This window comes from Onychostoma macrolepis, chromosome 15, assembly GCF_012432095.1.
Source record: "Onychostoma macrolepis isolate SWU-2019 chromosome 15, ASM1243209v1, whole genome shotgun sequence".
NCBI lineage: Eukaryota > Metazoa > Chordata > Actinopteri > Cypriniformes > Cyprinidae > Onychostoma > Onychostoma macrolepis.
Window position 1 is genome coordinate 13122459 of NC_081169.1, and position 17272 is coordinate 13139730.

At 36.7% G+C, this 17272-nt stretch overlaps 1 protein-coding gene across 12 annotated transcripts in view; it reads right to left on the minus strand.

Annotated features, from left to right (window-relative positions):
• The window catches only part of ncam1b (neural cell adhesion molecule 1b), a 104152-nt gene extending 93017 nt beyond the window's left edge, over window positions 1–11135 (minus strand). For 4 of the 12 annotated variants that reach the window (XM_058799855.1, XM_058799856.1, XM_058799858.1 and 1 more), the window contains exon 1: window positions 10839–11135. In XM_058799855.1, coding sequence (XP_058655838.1) covers window positions 10839–10890 — 52 coding nt within the window. In that variant the 5' untranslated portion in view covers window positions 10891–11135. The remainder of the gene's footprint in view (window positions 1–10838) is intronic. The other 8 variants (XM_058799848.1, XM_058799851.1, XM_058799846.1 and 5 more) reach the window with 2 other exon arrangements.
• Window positions 11136–17272: the final 6137 nt, after the last annotated feature.

A 17272-nucleotide genomic window follows, 5' to 3' on the forward strand; every position in this document is an offset into this window, starting at 1 on the left:
ATGGCTACACTCTTTTATTTTTTTAAGTTATATTTTCGGGCTTTTATGCCTTTAATGGACAGGACAGTAGAAAGATGACAGGAAAACATTAGGAAGTGAGAAATGGCTGCATTCTTAGTACTGTCAAAATAAAAGTCCTGCTTCGTACACTTATGGCAACAATTGGCAATAATCATAAAATGGCAAATATTGGCCAATTTATCAGTCCTGGCGATATATTGGTTTACTACTATTGTATTGATCACCCAGCACGTTTGAGTTGCATGTTTCAAATGTGAGCAAAATAGTGATGCTTGCCATCATGGCCGTTTCCCTCATGTTGTTCCGAACATGTATGAATTTCTTTCCTCTGTGGAACACGGTAATCAAACAATTTCCCATTGACTATTTTTTGTCCATTCAATGGAAGTGAAACCAAAACTGGTTACCAACAAAATATCTTCTTTTTGTAACTATCCCTTTAATCAGTGCCACTAATAAATACAGAATTAAATATGTGTAAGACTAAATATAAGCTTCAACCTTAAGGCTTGATGGCTGTTCTGTGCAACTATATTTCATGATGGAGCTCAGAAGAATGAAAAAAAGCAGTAGTGACCCTGTTCCGTCATCATGTATTTACAGAGCGGTGGACGGAGGCAGTCAAGCAGAGAGACTAATGCATGTTCTCGTCAAGCTGTGGGTCCTGGATGACGCACTCGCTGCAGCCTGACGTAGCGAATTTTCTGCCATCAGACCAGAAGGGACATTCCTGATTGAGTGCCTCAAAATGCTGCCTGCTGGTCCATAGTGCCGCCCATTAAAGAACTGAGACCCTGAGATGCAATATAAGCATGAAGTAAGCCCAACAAATGCTGATTTGTGTGTAATAATACTGATATCTGCATTAGCACTATAGTACTAGTAATACTAGGGAGCTTCTTGCCCAAAAGTGAGTTTGTTTTTCTCATTCATTGCATTTCCGTTGTCTCTGATGATCTGACTGCCTGCAGACATTTTGCTCAAACTCTACATGGAACATCCGGGAGAAAAAAGACAACACGGCAGGGGTCATGACACATCCAGCTTCTGTTGGCCGAGTAAGTGTGAGGCATTTCAGGCAGGGGAGGTCACCCAGTCACACTGGACTCTCCATCTGTGTGTCTGTGCGTGAGTGTGAGTGTGTTCGGGTGGCACGTGCTTGTAAGTGAGAGAAAGAGAGAGCGAGGAAAACAGACAGAAGGGGAGACAGCAAGAGAAAGAGGCAGAGAGGGGATGTGCGTGTGTGTGTGTGTGTGTGTGTGTGTGTGTGTGTGTGTGTGTGTGTGTGTGTGTGAGTCAAAAAAGAAAGAGATGAGATGCAACAAAAAGAATGGCAGGACACATGGGTAGACACTCATCTTTCACTGTTACATGAAAAGTGCTGCTTTCCACAAAGAGGATACAAAATGGGATCTGAAATTGTTTTTATAAATGTTTTGTTTTCAAAGACAGTAGTTGTCAACATTAGGAGGTCAAACTAAATAATATATAAACAGTTGCAAACCTCATATAAAATAAATGGAACCAGAAACACGCTTTCTATTTATTTTATATGAGGTTTGCCATGTTTTCATCCTTGATAACGAAATCTTACAACATGCAAATACATGAAAAACTATTCTTTCTTTTTTTTAAATCACTGTTCATTAATATAAACGAGGACTCAAGTTTGGGACATATGTAATTATATTAAATTTAATTTATTTAATTAATTAAAATTAATCATCCTTAAAAAGTAGAACGTTTATACAGAATTCTGAGGTTAACTTTATGGTTTTAGCAATTAATGCTTTGTAAATGCCTGCATGGACAAATAACTTTGCAAATGCTTAAGGAAGAATTAGGCCTACATGAATTCAAAAGCAAAAAATACCACAAAAAAAAAAAAAAAAGCACTGAAGACTGTAGTGACCCCTGAAACGCGTAAAATCACAACATTGCTCAATTCACATGGGAATACTGTATGTGAATAGTTAGCCAAAATACAGCCTCTAATTGCATTTCTTAATTCAGTTTCTCAATATTTTTTAGCAGTAGACAGATGCTATAAAGACATCAAACCCAGAGAAAAAATTCACACCAACACCAGCCCTGCAAAGAGAGAACATGCCCTCGGGGGAAGAAGCCAGTGAAAAATCAGAGCCATTAATAAAGAAATGAATACTGCCACAGAACTGATGTTTCTGACTGCAATGTGCGAAATATATTTGTGTGCAATACATTGAAGGTGAAATTTACAGTAATATTTTGGCTGAATTCTTACATTATATATATATATATATATATATATATATATATATATATATATATATATATATATATATATATATATTATATACACACTAGGGCTGTAACGTCCCAGCCGATTAGTCGATTAATTGGTCGATACGGTCTGGTTCGACCAAAATTCTGATTGGTCGATTTTTTGCTCATTTCATCAGTTTGGCCGCGCTCATTTCATGTGCAAACTGTTTGTTTTAGTTTTGAGCCTATGCTTTATTTATTTTTTGCACTTTATTTCGTTTTGGACATTAATAACATTTTATAATTTTGCACATTTATTAATTTTAAATACTTGTGGATTTGGGCATTTGATTTATTTATTTTTGTATTTGTTCTGAGTGCAGCTACCTTGTTGTTGTATTCGCTTTATTTGGTTTCGTTTAAAATTTGGATGATTAACATGTTGTAGTAGCCTACTTTACTTTTATGGTTCCCTTTTATTATTGTGCAAACTGCAAATTTATTTCTAGTATTATTTATTGGATTTGGGCACTTTTTTTGTTTTTTGTATTTTTTATTTGGAATGCGCAATTGCGCTGTGCCCACTGTTTGTGTTAGTTTTGAACCTAAGATGCTTTATTTTTCAGTTATGCACTTTATTTGGTTTCTGCTCTTGTTTGTTTAATAAATATTCTTTTTTTATTAAAGTGGACGTGCCTTTTGTGTTTATTAAGAGTAAAAGCTTTAAGTCTATTCGTGTCTCAGCCGCCAAGTTGAGTTTTATGTTCAGCCTCGCTCTGTGCGAGCTGCGCAGAGCGGCTGAAATGATAGTGTCTGACAGTTATACTTATAACATATGACAAAAATAATTTTCTAAATTATGTTGCACATTCCTCAAAAGTTCTTGTGATATCACTAGTTGACAACATAGTACTGTTTTCAGAAATCACAGGCTATGATATTGCGCAGGTGCACGTGATGCACCGCTGTCAGAGACTACAGACTCGTGTGTCAGACTCATTTCAGTGCAAAATAATTAGGTCAAAAACGATTTAATATACTGCAAATAGCCTATTAGTTTATTATGTTTATTTATAATTAATTTAGGCAGACAACAAGGCTACCAAGTACTGAGCACAGTGCGCATCTAATTAATGTAACGTACGGTTTTTTTTTCTCCACAACATCATTTTTAGTCGATTTTTAGTCGAAAGTTTCAGGACTTCAGTCGACCAAGATTTTCTTTGGTTGATTGCAGCCCTAATACACACACATACACGTTTAATAACGCAGTCATATAAAAAGCAGTTTTACATTAAGGATGGTCGCCTCATGGGGCTGCCATATTAAGATCACACGACCAGCTGACTACTACTTATTTTATCTCTGTGACCGTCCAGTAAATGGACAAATTTGCAAATAAATTAACAAATTTCTCCAATTAATCATAGCTTTTACAGTTAGACTGGACATTTTTGCAACATAAACAAAAATTTATGATAAATGCTGAGGTTTCTCCTAAATTTCAATTAAAATTAGGCCTAACAATCGCTTGACTTCAATGCAGGAAGGAACTCCTGGATTCATCTTCAGACTTCCAACATGTAACGTCATATGTGTAAAGTTATATTTAGCTTGCTAGTTTTTATTACTGTACAACTCTTTGGCTGAATGCCAGTTGAAAGTCTCTTCACATCCCGATAGCAATTGTTAAGTAGCTAAGTGGTCTAAATGTATTTCTATCACCGATGGAAGGCATAGGTCCATAAAATGTTCATCAAATCATATCCCTCGATCCAAGGGCTACAGTAGGCTGTCCTACCTGCATGTTAATGTATGCTTTTGCATACCTTGTTTGCACAGAGATAAGACGTCATCAGCGCGGTCCATTACGCTATCTCAGACCGAGTGAAAATGGCAGGAGTTATTATTGTAATGTTATGCGCTTTGTACTGTAATGTACAATGAATGAGACATGAGGTAATTGGACAACGTTGCATTCAACCCTCCACCAACGTTGTCTCTCATTGGTTCACTGTAAGCTTTGGAGAGTGATTTGCAAAGAGGGTGGGATCTTATGCTTTCAAAGCTTGCTTGTTATAGCTAGCCTCTCCGAAATCACCTACCCTACATTTAATCATTTAATTATGGACAGTTGTTAACGTTAGGCTATATAGGCCTACTCACTAAGAATGAACTAAAGCATATTGTGTTAACTTTTTTTTTAAACTGCATTTTGACTGGTGAAGATAATCCATAACACTCTCTTAAACATATCCGAGTTATATCATAGACCAGTAAAGCTGAGAGCATGAGGGTAATTATTTGCCAGTTTCCAGGCCAACACTGTTAGGCCACGTCTATAACAAAGTGCACTGACAGACACCACATTTCAACAATGTCTTTCTGAATAAAAACAACAATCCACAGCACTTAAGCCATCCATTATTTTGGAAACATATAGCATTATGACAGCACATTGAGAAACAGAAGTCATAAATGGCATTCATTGCAAGGGATGTGTTAAGGTAAAGGGCTGGTCTCATTAAGCATGAACGTGCTGCAGTTCCTCCAGCATTCTGCAGGCCTAAATCTGCCAGCTATACTCATGATCAAAGGTGAGGCCAAGCAGAAGAGCTACATCCCAGGGAACCATTTAGTCAAACAGGACGTCCTGCAAAACTCAGGGCTCATTCCCAGACATTGGCATTTACTGCTGGCCATGTTACTGCCATCCAATATCACTGTGAGAGACATACTTTCACAGCAAAATGTAGCTCATAAAGTCATCATATATAGCATGAGCATCAGTAATACGCCGTGTCCTTTTAAAACATCTGCAGCAGCTCTCTGGGAAACGACCATGGAGGTTTAAAAGCGTCCACTGGGACACAACATGTCAGACAACAGGATAAGCATGTGATCTCTGCTGTACCGAACAATCACGGCTGAGGGCTTTATGGTTTCAATGATTTGGTTGCACATATGGGGAGGCCCTAGACATGAATTTACCACCAAATGGTGACGAAACGCTGAATGTAGTATGCCTTCACCCCTGAAGGCCTTTTCCGGATTATCCAGCTTAGTGACATATGCTATCGCTACACTGGCTGAACCTTGAAATAGAAACAGCCCACCAAGAATGACCCCTGGGAAAATTTTTTTAGGTTGTTTTAAGTCACAGCATGCTAGGGTAAAAAACATATTATGATATGATTCAACAGGATCAATAAATGTTTTTCAAAGTTGTTCAGATCTATTAATTTTCAAAAACAAGTATTCATAAATACATAAAAATTGCAGTAGGCCTATATTTTTACCAAGACGGCTTATCTGCTGATTAATATTTAAAAAACTTTTTTTCATGCCAAGTCAAAGCCATGAGGTGTGGCTAAAAAGTCATATGGCCCAATCACATGCAGGAATAATGCAGGTAAAACACATAATATGTATGATATGATAAAACAGGGTCAATGACCCTGGATTGTCCAGATCTCTTAATTTTAGAAAAAGTATTAAAAAATACATCACAACAAAAAAAAAAAGTCGTCGTCACAATCGCCTCGTGGTCAGGGTGCTGACATACAGCGCCGTTGCACTTTGGCCATCCCAAGTTTGAGTCCCAGCTCATTGACCTTTCCCGATCCCGCCCCCCTCTCTCTTACACTTAGCTTCCTGTCAACTAACTGTCCTATCAAAATAAAGTCAAAAAGCCAAAAAAAAAAAACATTAAAAATGCAAATCATACTTATAATGGCGTGAATAAAGCTCTTATATGAGCATGTGTTTTCATCTCTGAATTCTTAGAAAGAAAAAAAAAGAGTTTTACGAAAACATTCACCAAAACGTGTATGCCAAGCTAAAGTCAAAAAAGTGTGACAAAAAAGTGGCCCAACATGAATTAAAAAGCTGGAAAAAAAAAACATAAAAGAATAAATGAACAAATTATATCATCAAGAGGACCCCTGTAAACCCTCATGACAGGTTCAATAATGTATTAAAATATCACATAATTTGACCTATAAGTAAAGAATTCTAAAGTCATGTGGTGCGCCTTCCTGACAATTTTATATTATTTATGAATTTTGACATTTTTTTTAAAAAAAGTAGATTTTTAAAAGGTAAAAAGTATCTAAAACTTTTGAAAAATAATTATTAATGTGTACACTCACATGCTTTCAAGGTGTAAGGAAAAAATTTTATTACTTTTAGTTGATGGTTACACCACATGACGCGACAATGTAATGACATACACCAAATGAGTCTTCATCACACTGAAACATTTCTTAAAAATAGTCTAACATTTTTCAAAACCATAGAAAAACAACAAATACAAAAAAAAAAAAAAAAAAAACTTTTCTAAGAACTTGGCACGTGTGTTTTACACCAGATTTTTTTGGACATATACCATTGGACCAACACTGGATTGTAGACTACGTGTAAACAGTAAATCTACTTTCTGAACCTACTGCAAATGCAGACACAAAATAACAGTGTTCCAATGAAACATCAAATGCAGATGCACAAATCTCATCAGCGATGAAGAGACAGATTCCAGTCACACTTTGTGCATGACAACCACTCTGCATGTTTGTGTGGGTGTACGGCAGTAATGATCAAGGGAAATTGATCTGTCAGTGCAACATCTGTCCTGTTAAATCCCATTTTCTTTAGGCCACGAATTCATCTCCTCGAATTCAGAAGCGAGGATATGAGATCAGTCTGTTGTGTTTCCGGATCAGTGGCGGCACTGTGAGTTACATCATATTTATTGTTTTCATCTCGCTTTGGCCAGGCTATCTCTAGCACAGCTAATTAAAAGCCCAATGAGAACTTAACTGCATATCAGGAGATAACGTCACAAAGATGACTCATGCCCACAGCCTGAGGAAGTGCATCATGTGACCTCAGGGCTCCGCCCATCTTATCCCTCAGATGACACTGATGAGGTCCCAGAGCATCTCCGGCAGCACAGCCTTGTGTTTTCCTCTCATCATCAAAACCATGACATAAGAGTGGGGGATGCTAAGATAAGCATCACTATTCTTATTGCTCATTTTGCTTTATCAAATTTCATAACTGAGAATTAAACTTCATATGTAAAGTTTACGCTAAGGAATGATTCCCCAAAAAAAAATCTGATAGACTTGAGGAGGAACCAATAGGCCTTTATCACACTTCCGCGTTCGAAAAGCGGAAGATTCAAATAGTAGCGTAAAAGAACTTCCGCTGCAGCCTCTATCAATGGCTGTGCCCATAGCACGGCATTGTTGTGGATCATTTATGTAGAATTCAGCACATATACGTCTTCTAAAGACACCAATCTCAGTTTACAACAATTAATTGAGTATTATGAAACGATGGAATATGTTGTCACGATATCCTGATGCATATTTTCGACGACTGTGATAAAGGCCTATAGGGAGCAGAATATCACTGAGACTCGGGGGTGGTCTTTTGTTTTGACTTGAACTACTTAACAGCCACATAGCAACCACCCAGAATACCTTAGGAACCACATAGCAAGCCCTGGCAACCTCCCATATCACCCTGGCACTGTGGTAGTGAGTTTTGAAGAGGCAATTCTGGAAAATTAAAGTCTAGCTCTTAATTGTTACAGTGGGGTGCAAGTAAACAAAAAATTACACAGGTAATCAATCTCTTTAAAGACCCAAAATGAAAATTGTGTTGTCACTCGCTCTCCCTAATGTTATTCCAAACCCATGAGACTTTTGTTCATCTTCGAAACACAATGATATTTTTATTCTTTCACCCTCTTTATATCTGCTGAAATCCACACAACCAGAACTTTCATGCATTTAAAAGTAAAGATCTGTATGAATCAAGCAATCCAAGTCTTCTTAAGAGACACAATCGCCCTATGTTTACATCCACCCAATCCATTAGTGGTCAGATTGATGGCTCAATTGAATTGAAAAGCCTTCATGTAAACACCTGAATCAATCCGACTGAGTTCGATCTGAATGAAGTTTAGATCAGATAGAAAGGGTTGGTGTAAACCTGAAACAATCAGATCAATAGGAAAAAAAAAAACATGTAAATGCTTGAATGTCTTATCTTCTTAATCAAGTTTAAAAAAAAATCTTCCACACATGTGCAGCGTTCTTATGAACTGGTTAGTGGAGGAGACTGAATATCTGTATCTATATACTAAATATCTGCTAAAACATTCATAAGACATTCTAACACATTTGCCAGCTTTCCGTTTAGCTGACAACAAGACAAAAATCCAATTATATTCACAGTAGCTCCAGTGGCATTGTAGCAGTGGTTTTCTCCGGTCTGAAAGCAGTGACTGGTGAACTGTGCATACTCTGAAGTTTTGTTCAGAATACATAAAGGCACGTTAATGAAAACATGTTTTGGATTGAGATAGCTAATGAGGTTTGATCTTGCACGTCAAGCAGGAACGTTTGCTCTTTTACCATATTTGATGAGCCCCATGTATGATCAATGGTCATATACGAATAAAACCCTAAATTACATTTGTTCATTGTGTAAAACAATTGTATCAATGAAGGGACAGAATTCTTGCAGGTTTCATTGAAAATATCTTCATCTGTATTTCAAACAAACGTTTTATGGGTTTGGAATGACATGAACGCAAGTAATTGATGACAGAATTTTCATTTTTAGGTGAACTAAAAGCGTGTCACATTTACTGTTGCTTGGAGAAATTCTTTGGGCAAAATGCAGTCATCTCAATTTTACGTGAGGGACGTGTGAGGCAAAACATGTCCACACACAAATTTCGCATCGTACTTAAGTTTGGTTAACTCTGAACATGGGAATTTGACACGCTGACCAATATAAAGCTACTTGATTTTTAAGTGAGTGAGAGATGCTTCTCCACAATATTGACAATGGGCCAACTTTGCCCACAAATTTCCGCTGAAGTTTTGCTAATGTGACCACATCTTCACCATTTAAGTGTTTCATCAATAGAGCTGCTGTCCTAAAAGCCAAGAGAGAGCATTGGTATATGAATAAAAAAAAGTTTCACGTTCATTTAAGAGACTTTCATGTTTTCTTCTACACCATAAATTACAGTTATACATCAAACACAAATTTTCAAATCAGTTAAACATAACTTGCTCCTTAAGGACTACAGCTACTAGGGATGAGTTTAAATGCTTGACAAATCAGAAGCAAGTTTTATTAGTGACTTATTTTTGTAGAAACACAGTGGCATCAAAATTCACATTTGAGAAATAAAACATTATTTATGTGGTAGAACACAATAAGGAAGTCTATTTAAGTAAAGTTAACCACTGACTTTATTTCATTCATAAATTCAAAACGCTAAAAGCCCACAGGAAATTCCATAGGGAATCCATGGAAAATTAGGGTCTGTCCCAATACCCACACTTGTGGTCTTGGCCACTTGTGAGCACATGCACGCCACACAGGAAGTAGATGTGTAGGACTGTCCCAGGTCTGATGGCAAAACTCAGTGCCCTTAACGCACATTGAGTCCATCGATGCAGTATTTAAGACTAAGCGTATCAATCATTCATCATGATCAGGAACACATGTGCCCCGAAATCGCAAGATATTAAGTTAAACTTTCCAGTCTTAGTTCAATTAATTGCTATTACATGTGATTTGGTACAGAAACACAAATTTTATTGGTGCAGAGCATTTTAAAGTTTGCAACTGCCTTTTGTTACCTAATTATAGTAATGTTAATGTGTCACGTTACATACTGAACAGACATTCAGAAGTTCAAAGTGCAAAGTATTGATAATATAAAAATGTGTAAATAAAGCTCTGTAAAAAACCTTACATTTAGCCTATTTAAAAAAAAAAAAACTCTAGACAAGTGCACTTGATAAATGGTTAAGTGCAAACATTTATAAACACAATAAATAAATGGATTCATTTACATAAAAAAGCAATGTAAATCAGCCAAACATTAATGTAAACGACTCTGATAACACCCGACTTTTATAACTGCAATGTAGTTGGGATTCCGCGTTGCCTATGAGGTAATACACAAAACAGGTTAAATACATCATAGACAGTTCCCGCCCAAACTCGCTGATTGGATCTTTCTCGACTCGTGCAGCAGGTGGATTGCCAAGAAATTCATCCCACCACTGTCCCATAAGGATTTACTGAGGATCAATGGAAATCAATGCGATTCTTTCGAATCCTTCTGCTATCTTACATAGGCTTTAACTCAGTGCGCAAGAACAGGGCTGCTTATAATATTAGCTCAGATAATCCTGTCTAGTTAAAGGACAGGTTCCATTATCAAAGCCCACTGGATCTAGCCTAGCAAATTAGCTCACAGCAGTCCCTATAAACTGTATTATAAGGATACTTGCAGTATGTTATGTGGCATGCGTTATTGTAAACAACACTGCCTCTCACAAACTGTATGCAACAGTGTTGATCAATGAGCACAGCAGAATTCAAACAGGTCCACAGATGCACCTGCCACCGACACTACACCACTGACCATAAAAGTAGCATGCAAATCAGAAAAATGCACAAAACCCTAGCTCTTCATTATATAACTGTTTATATTTCGTGTGCGATTATTGCATAACACTTGCACGCGATCTTACCTGCGCAGCCAAAGGAAAGAAGCACCAAGATTATCGCCTTGGTCGGAAACATTGCAATCCCTTTATGAAACACAGTGTGTTTACTGTTTATTATTGTCTTTCGTGCTTGAAATGAAAAAAAAAATCGTAATCCGTAAAATTATGCCTGCGAAGTTCCCACGAAGTTTTCTGGACGGGATGCGAATATGGACGAGGATCCTGATCGTTGGACTGTATTGATATTGTTGCGGTTTAAATTCGCGTGCCCATATGTCGCGCGCTGAGACTGTGAGAGGCAAGAGCGCGTGCACACGCCGCTTCGAGATGCACGCGAATTAATCCGCCCAATCAGCGGCGCCTCTGAGGAAACACAGCGATATGATCAAATAATACACTGAACACAAACTGGAAGCTAAATACGACCACCACATTCACCTGGACTGCCCAGAGTAAGGAATGGGAGGGGAAATCAAGACATAGCCTATATAGACAAATCTTTTTTATATTCTGGTAACGTTAGGTTTAAATTAGACGCGGATATTTAAAGGGATAGTTAATGCAAAGGAGAACATTCTGTCACTATTTTCCCACTCTCATGTTGTTCCAAATCTGTAAAATGTTCATTCTTTTGCGCGAGAAAACTGGAGATACGCAGAATGTAACATTCGGTCACCATTCACTGTTATTGTGTGGAGAGGGATACAACGCGAGTGAATGGTGACTCAATCTCTAATATTATGTTTTGTAACATCATGAAGAGGAAAAAATTACGACGGATTTTTTTTTTCCTCAGGGTTAACGGTCCTTTTAAGACACGCTTTGGTAATCTAAAATATTTCCCCCCAGTCATCTTTCCTCAATATAGCGAGGTGTAGTAGATCTGAAGGCGGTGCCCCATTTTGTCATTCTGAAAATAATGATCTCCCTCACGGATCAGTTCACTGATGTTTCCTTTATCTAGCTCTCTATATCCCATGCAGGGATAAAGAGGAACTGTTTTTCACTGTGGCTTTAGAAAAGAATCCACGGTGAACTTTTAGAGAACAATGATCATCCAAAAGTATCCAATTTAATGCCTCGCTTGGGGCGGGCTAACTGTTTTAGTGTGAGTGAGAACTGGCATTATTGTTATTGTCCTCATGCATTACACATTGAGGTTTATTTGCATTATTCTGCATTATTTGATTCCAAAAAGAAAAATAGCCTTCCTGAAACACAAAGGTGCCTTTACACAGTTGAGGTAGGCAGACCTAAACTGTCACATTCAGATGATATATTACACAATAAATTATTTATAATGTCATATTTTTATTCATTATTCATATTTATAAATTCATAGGCTAATATCATGTTTTATATATATATATATATATATATATATATATATATATATATATATAAATCAATGGCAATTTCTATGTAAACAAATTTATATAGTATTTTTGTGTTTTAGATGTCATTTTTCGTAGTGTAAAGACACCAAAATAAAATAAATGTATGGGAAAGAACCTGAAAGAGGCTAAATGAAACAATATAGTTCATCATCATTATCTGCATCTTCTTCATTTTGGCTATCATCACTATAGCATAATTTGAGAACAATTCCTGGACAATGTTACTTTGTTAGTAAAGATCTCAAAAGCTATCAGATTACCACCACGAGCAATCATGTCATTAAAAGCGGGTGTCATTGTCATTTGAGACATCTTGCATGGTATAGTAACCTTCTTTGTGTGGTTTCTGTGCCATTGTGATTGTTTCTTTGTACACCATAGAATTCAATAGGTGTGCCTATTTTCTGCTTCCCAAATTTCCGTCTGCCTGAAAATAAGCTGATATACTCTTTCTGTCATCCGGATCTGTGTTAATAACCGTCAGAACTGTCTGAAACATCGACAGTTCACATGCACACAGCAGTTTCTTTCATTTTTGGCGTATTACTGTGTGATTGTTCTATTTTTGCAGTTTAAGCCAAACAAAGTACTTTGATACTTTACTGTTAAAAACCTTTTCACATTAGACATGCATTGGATCCTTGTAAGGAAAGTTACTTTTTAAAGTAATGCATTACAATATTGTGTTACTCCATAAAAAGTAACTAACTGAGTTGTTTAGTTACTCTTTATGGAAAGTAATGCATTGCATTACTTTTATGTTACTTTTGGTCACCTGGACTGGGCTTGCTTATTTTTTATTTTTTTTATAACAAAAACCCCAAAAAGTAAAATTTTTGGCAACTTTAAAAACTGTTTCACAGCAAAAGTGAAATTAAGCCTCAGGCTGAATGAAGTGCCTCCAATTTCTCTAATAAGTAACTTGCATTACTTATTTGAAAAAGTAACTCAGATATTGCATTGTTAATTTAAAAGTAATACATTAGTAGAAAAAGTAACGTGATTATGTAACTTGCATTACTTGTAATGTATTACCCCCAAAACCATTGCATATTGAAATTAAATTGCAGCATTAATTATATTGGATGGTACATTGGAAAAATGTGGTAAATCAATTTAATAAAAAAATAAATAATAAAAATAGGCCTAACCTTTTTTCTCAGGGTAGTCTTGTAGTTTAAAAACAAGAAGTTTGGAAACCCCTCTATTTGTGTTTCCACAGAGGAGCTGGCAAGAGCTGTACAGATGGCACTAACAGCTAAGGGAAATGCGTTTCTGCCAAAGTTTTGTTTGATGAGTCCTCAAGTAAGAGAATAGGAGCTCACATTTCATGTCTGGGCAAGAAAATTAGTGTTGACAATAGCATTCATCACTGTCACGCTTAATATGCCCGTTCCTACACTAATAATTTACTTTCTGCGTCTGACAGTTATTCTAACACAAGTAGCCTAATTTCCTTCTCCCGTGAGGTCTTTTCTAAAATTATTAATCATGCGATTGGCATAGAGAAAAGATGTTAAAGCGCTGAATGATGAATTGTTCGTATCTGCTGACATCTGCTGGTCAGACAATGTATTTGCAAGCACGAGCTTGCAGTTTGGTATATTTTCCTGTAGAGGGCAGACTTGTAACGTATTCAAAGTTCAGAGTGAGGTCTTACTCTTATAGCTATAGAAAGCTGTGTATATAGAGCATGAAAACTTTGATTGGTTCCTTTACAAGTGCACGAGAGGAACTGAAAGAGTTTCTTGAGAATGGGCAACAATATTGATTGCAAATCTCAACAGATTCGCACGTCCCAGATAAACAATCTGTCTTATCAGTATCAGAGCCTACTGAACAGTAAAAGAACAGTACCATACTTTCCCTTGGGTTGTGCTTGGCAGCACATCATAATTATTTTCACGTTAATTAACATTTCATAATAATTTATATTTTACCAGCATTCTTTTAAATAATTATTTAAAACCCTATCCAACTTATGTGTACGTAATATTTGGTGCTTTAGGCTGTCATCCACTTCCACTTGTACAAAAGCCTCCTGTATATGCTGCTTGATATTGCAAATTTGAATACATTGGTTCATTCATTCATGGTTATTTACTATAGCAGCTAATGAAACAGAAGTCTGGCATATTTCCAGGAAATAGCTTACTTCTGCGATGCAAAATAAGGTGGATAATATATCGATGTCATTTTTTGTTTTCACTTAGATTTATTGCATCTTAATTTAACCTAAAATTAAATTGGTCTACTGGCTACTTTTAGAAGGTTTTAGTTCTATTTTTAGGCTAAGATGGCCCTGGTGAAAAAAACAGATAGTTGGCTGGTCTTAGTCGGTTTAAGTTGGAAGTAGCTGGTTTTAGCTGGTCTTCCAGCTCAGCCAAGCTGGTTATAGTTGATTGGTCAGTTGGCCTCCCTGCTGGCCAGCTAAAGAAGTGGTCAAAACCCCTCTAAAACCAGCTATGACCAGACTGGAAGACCAGCTAAAACCATCCAACCAGCTTAGACTGGTTTTAGATGTTTTTGCCAGCAGGGGGGAGACCAGCTTAAACCATCTTAGGCTGGTTTAAATCATTTTTTAAAAGGCAAAATAATAATAAAGCTTTGTTTGTTTTTTTCCCGAGCTCTCTGAACTTTGCCATAAATAGGCCTATAGGCTATTTGAATTTTGTTTGTTTGCCATTTTTGTAGCGCTCATTGACTTCTTCCTATAGTATCAGGAACTGAGGTGACAGAGTATAATTCAATGCAGCTGGTGCGTAATCCCCTTTACACCCCAGCACACATCACACATACATTAGCATTTCAGACATGTACACAATTTATGATAATCATAATTGGAGCTACTTTTAATTGTAAACAGTTTCCAGATTCTTTGGATTTCCTGTATGTTGTGAGCACAAATATCTTGCAGTCATTTTCATTTTCAAGCTAATAAATTCCCCTGTTTGTAGAGATAAACGCCTAATGTAATGATGTTTTCCAGAGAAGAATCGCCCCACTGTGACAAATGAGAGAGAGTTGAATTACTGCCATTGGATGTAGCGGCAAGACGACTGTCTAATAAAAAATGAAGCAAAACAACAGAATCCATTACATGCCTCTAAATGCCTTGATTCAAAGAAGCAAATTGGAATAAACAATTTTAGTTTGATTATGGTTACTTGATTTTTCCCCATAATGCAAATTAAAGTCTGAAGTGTGGTTAGCTTGACAAAAGATTATCACATAAAAGGCTTGCGAGTCGTAGTTTGCATTTATATAGCCTTGATTTTCCGTGACAAAAGGTTTAACGCGCACAAACACGTAAACATGTTAACAATAAATCTATCTGCTCTTTGTTTGCATAACCATGCCAGCGTTTTCACGTTGTTGTTTTTTTTTTTTTTTAAGGTCACATGTTCCCATTGGGGTAACTGTAGCTATAGAATTGATAGGCTAGTGAATTCTGTTTTTGAGATGCACACGCACCCCACACGTTAACGTGAAATTTTCAATCGCAGATGGCCTGAATGGCCTGGGAGCATTGCGTTTTCCTTAAAAAGATGAGATAACATCACATTACATCCGCTACTATGGTCACATCTAAGCGTGTGATGATTAATTCATGAGCCGAATCAAACTCCTTCCGAGCCCAATAACGTCAATGTTCAAAGAGAATGAGCCATACTTTGAAGAATGATGTTTTTTTTTTTTTCTTTCTTTTTTTTTCTGTTCTTTGTTATTGATTGTGTAGTACTCTATATGAAGGCAGCAGAGAGGTAGATGGAACATTCACCTTTCATTTCCGGCACCTTAGTCTCCATTCTCATTCCCACACAGAAGACCAATTCCCCATTTTTGCCCGATAGATGTTGCTTTGAGCAAAATCAAAATAACAAAGCCAAAAAAGAAAAGAAAAGAAAAAACTATAATAGAAAGCGCACCGTTCTCATATTTGTACACAAAGCTGAAATAGACCTTTTGCTTGAACCTGATAGTGTTCAATTTCAGACACAGTAAACAATAAGGCTGTAGGTAGCTGGCATAGCCTACTCTGTACGTTCATTTCCCTCGCTCGCCTTGCTGTCTGCCATACTGTGTGGAGAGCTCCACCTTATTATTATTATTTTATTTCAAATTATCCCTGAATATGAATCTTTTATTTGCCGTGTCCTTCTGTTTGTATCCTGCATAACACCAAGCTATTTGACTCATTTCTTCCAGAACAGTGCTGAGAGGAGAAATACTCACACACACATAAACGCTTATTTTTATAAAGCGTATTTTTCATGACCCGGCAGGACCATGGTATTGTGCTGAACCCACCTGAGTTTCTCTTTCTCTTTCTCTTTCTCTTTCTCTCACCATGTTTCTCTCATTTTGCTATAAGCACAACCGTTTAACTACTTCTTTTTCTATTTAATAAATAATTATAATAATAAGCATGACGCCAAACCATTAAATAGCCACTTTTTTTTTTTAAAGACGTTTCAGGCTTTTACCTCATTTCCGGACCGTAATACAACTTTGACATTTTGACTTCCTCTCAAGAACATAAAAATGAATTTTAATTAAAAAATTCAAGTGTATTCATATATTTCAATACTGTACTTCTTGTGTGTGTTCTTTCTAGTATGCACTTATTCAGTGCAACTAGATGTTTTCTTGTAAGTGACCTTGAGATTTGGATATTATATTATATTATATTATAAATTCATTATATTATGTCATTTAATTTATTTGTTTAAATTCAACCTTTGACTTTCAGGATGTTTGTATGTTTTCTTGCATGTGACCTTGAGTCTTTGACTTTCAGTGTCTTTGAGAGACCAAAATAATATAAAAATACAGTTGGCCATGATATTTCATAATGGCCAACCCATTAACGAGAAACCGAATTTAGCAGCTTGTCCTTGAGAGATTTTCTGTTGATTGAAGTAAAAAAAATAACAAAGGACCCTTTATTGAAGTTGTCAGTTGTCCTCTCAAATATCCCCCACCGTGTTGTAATTCCAGGCTTGTCATTGAAGGAATACTGTATTTGATTCAGCTCTAGTCAGCTGGAGCTGTCTGCCA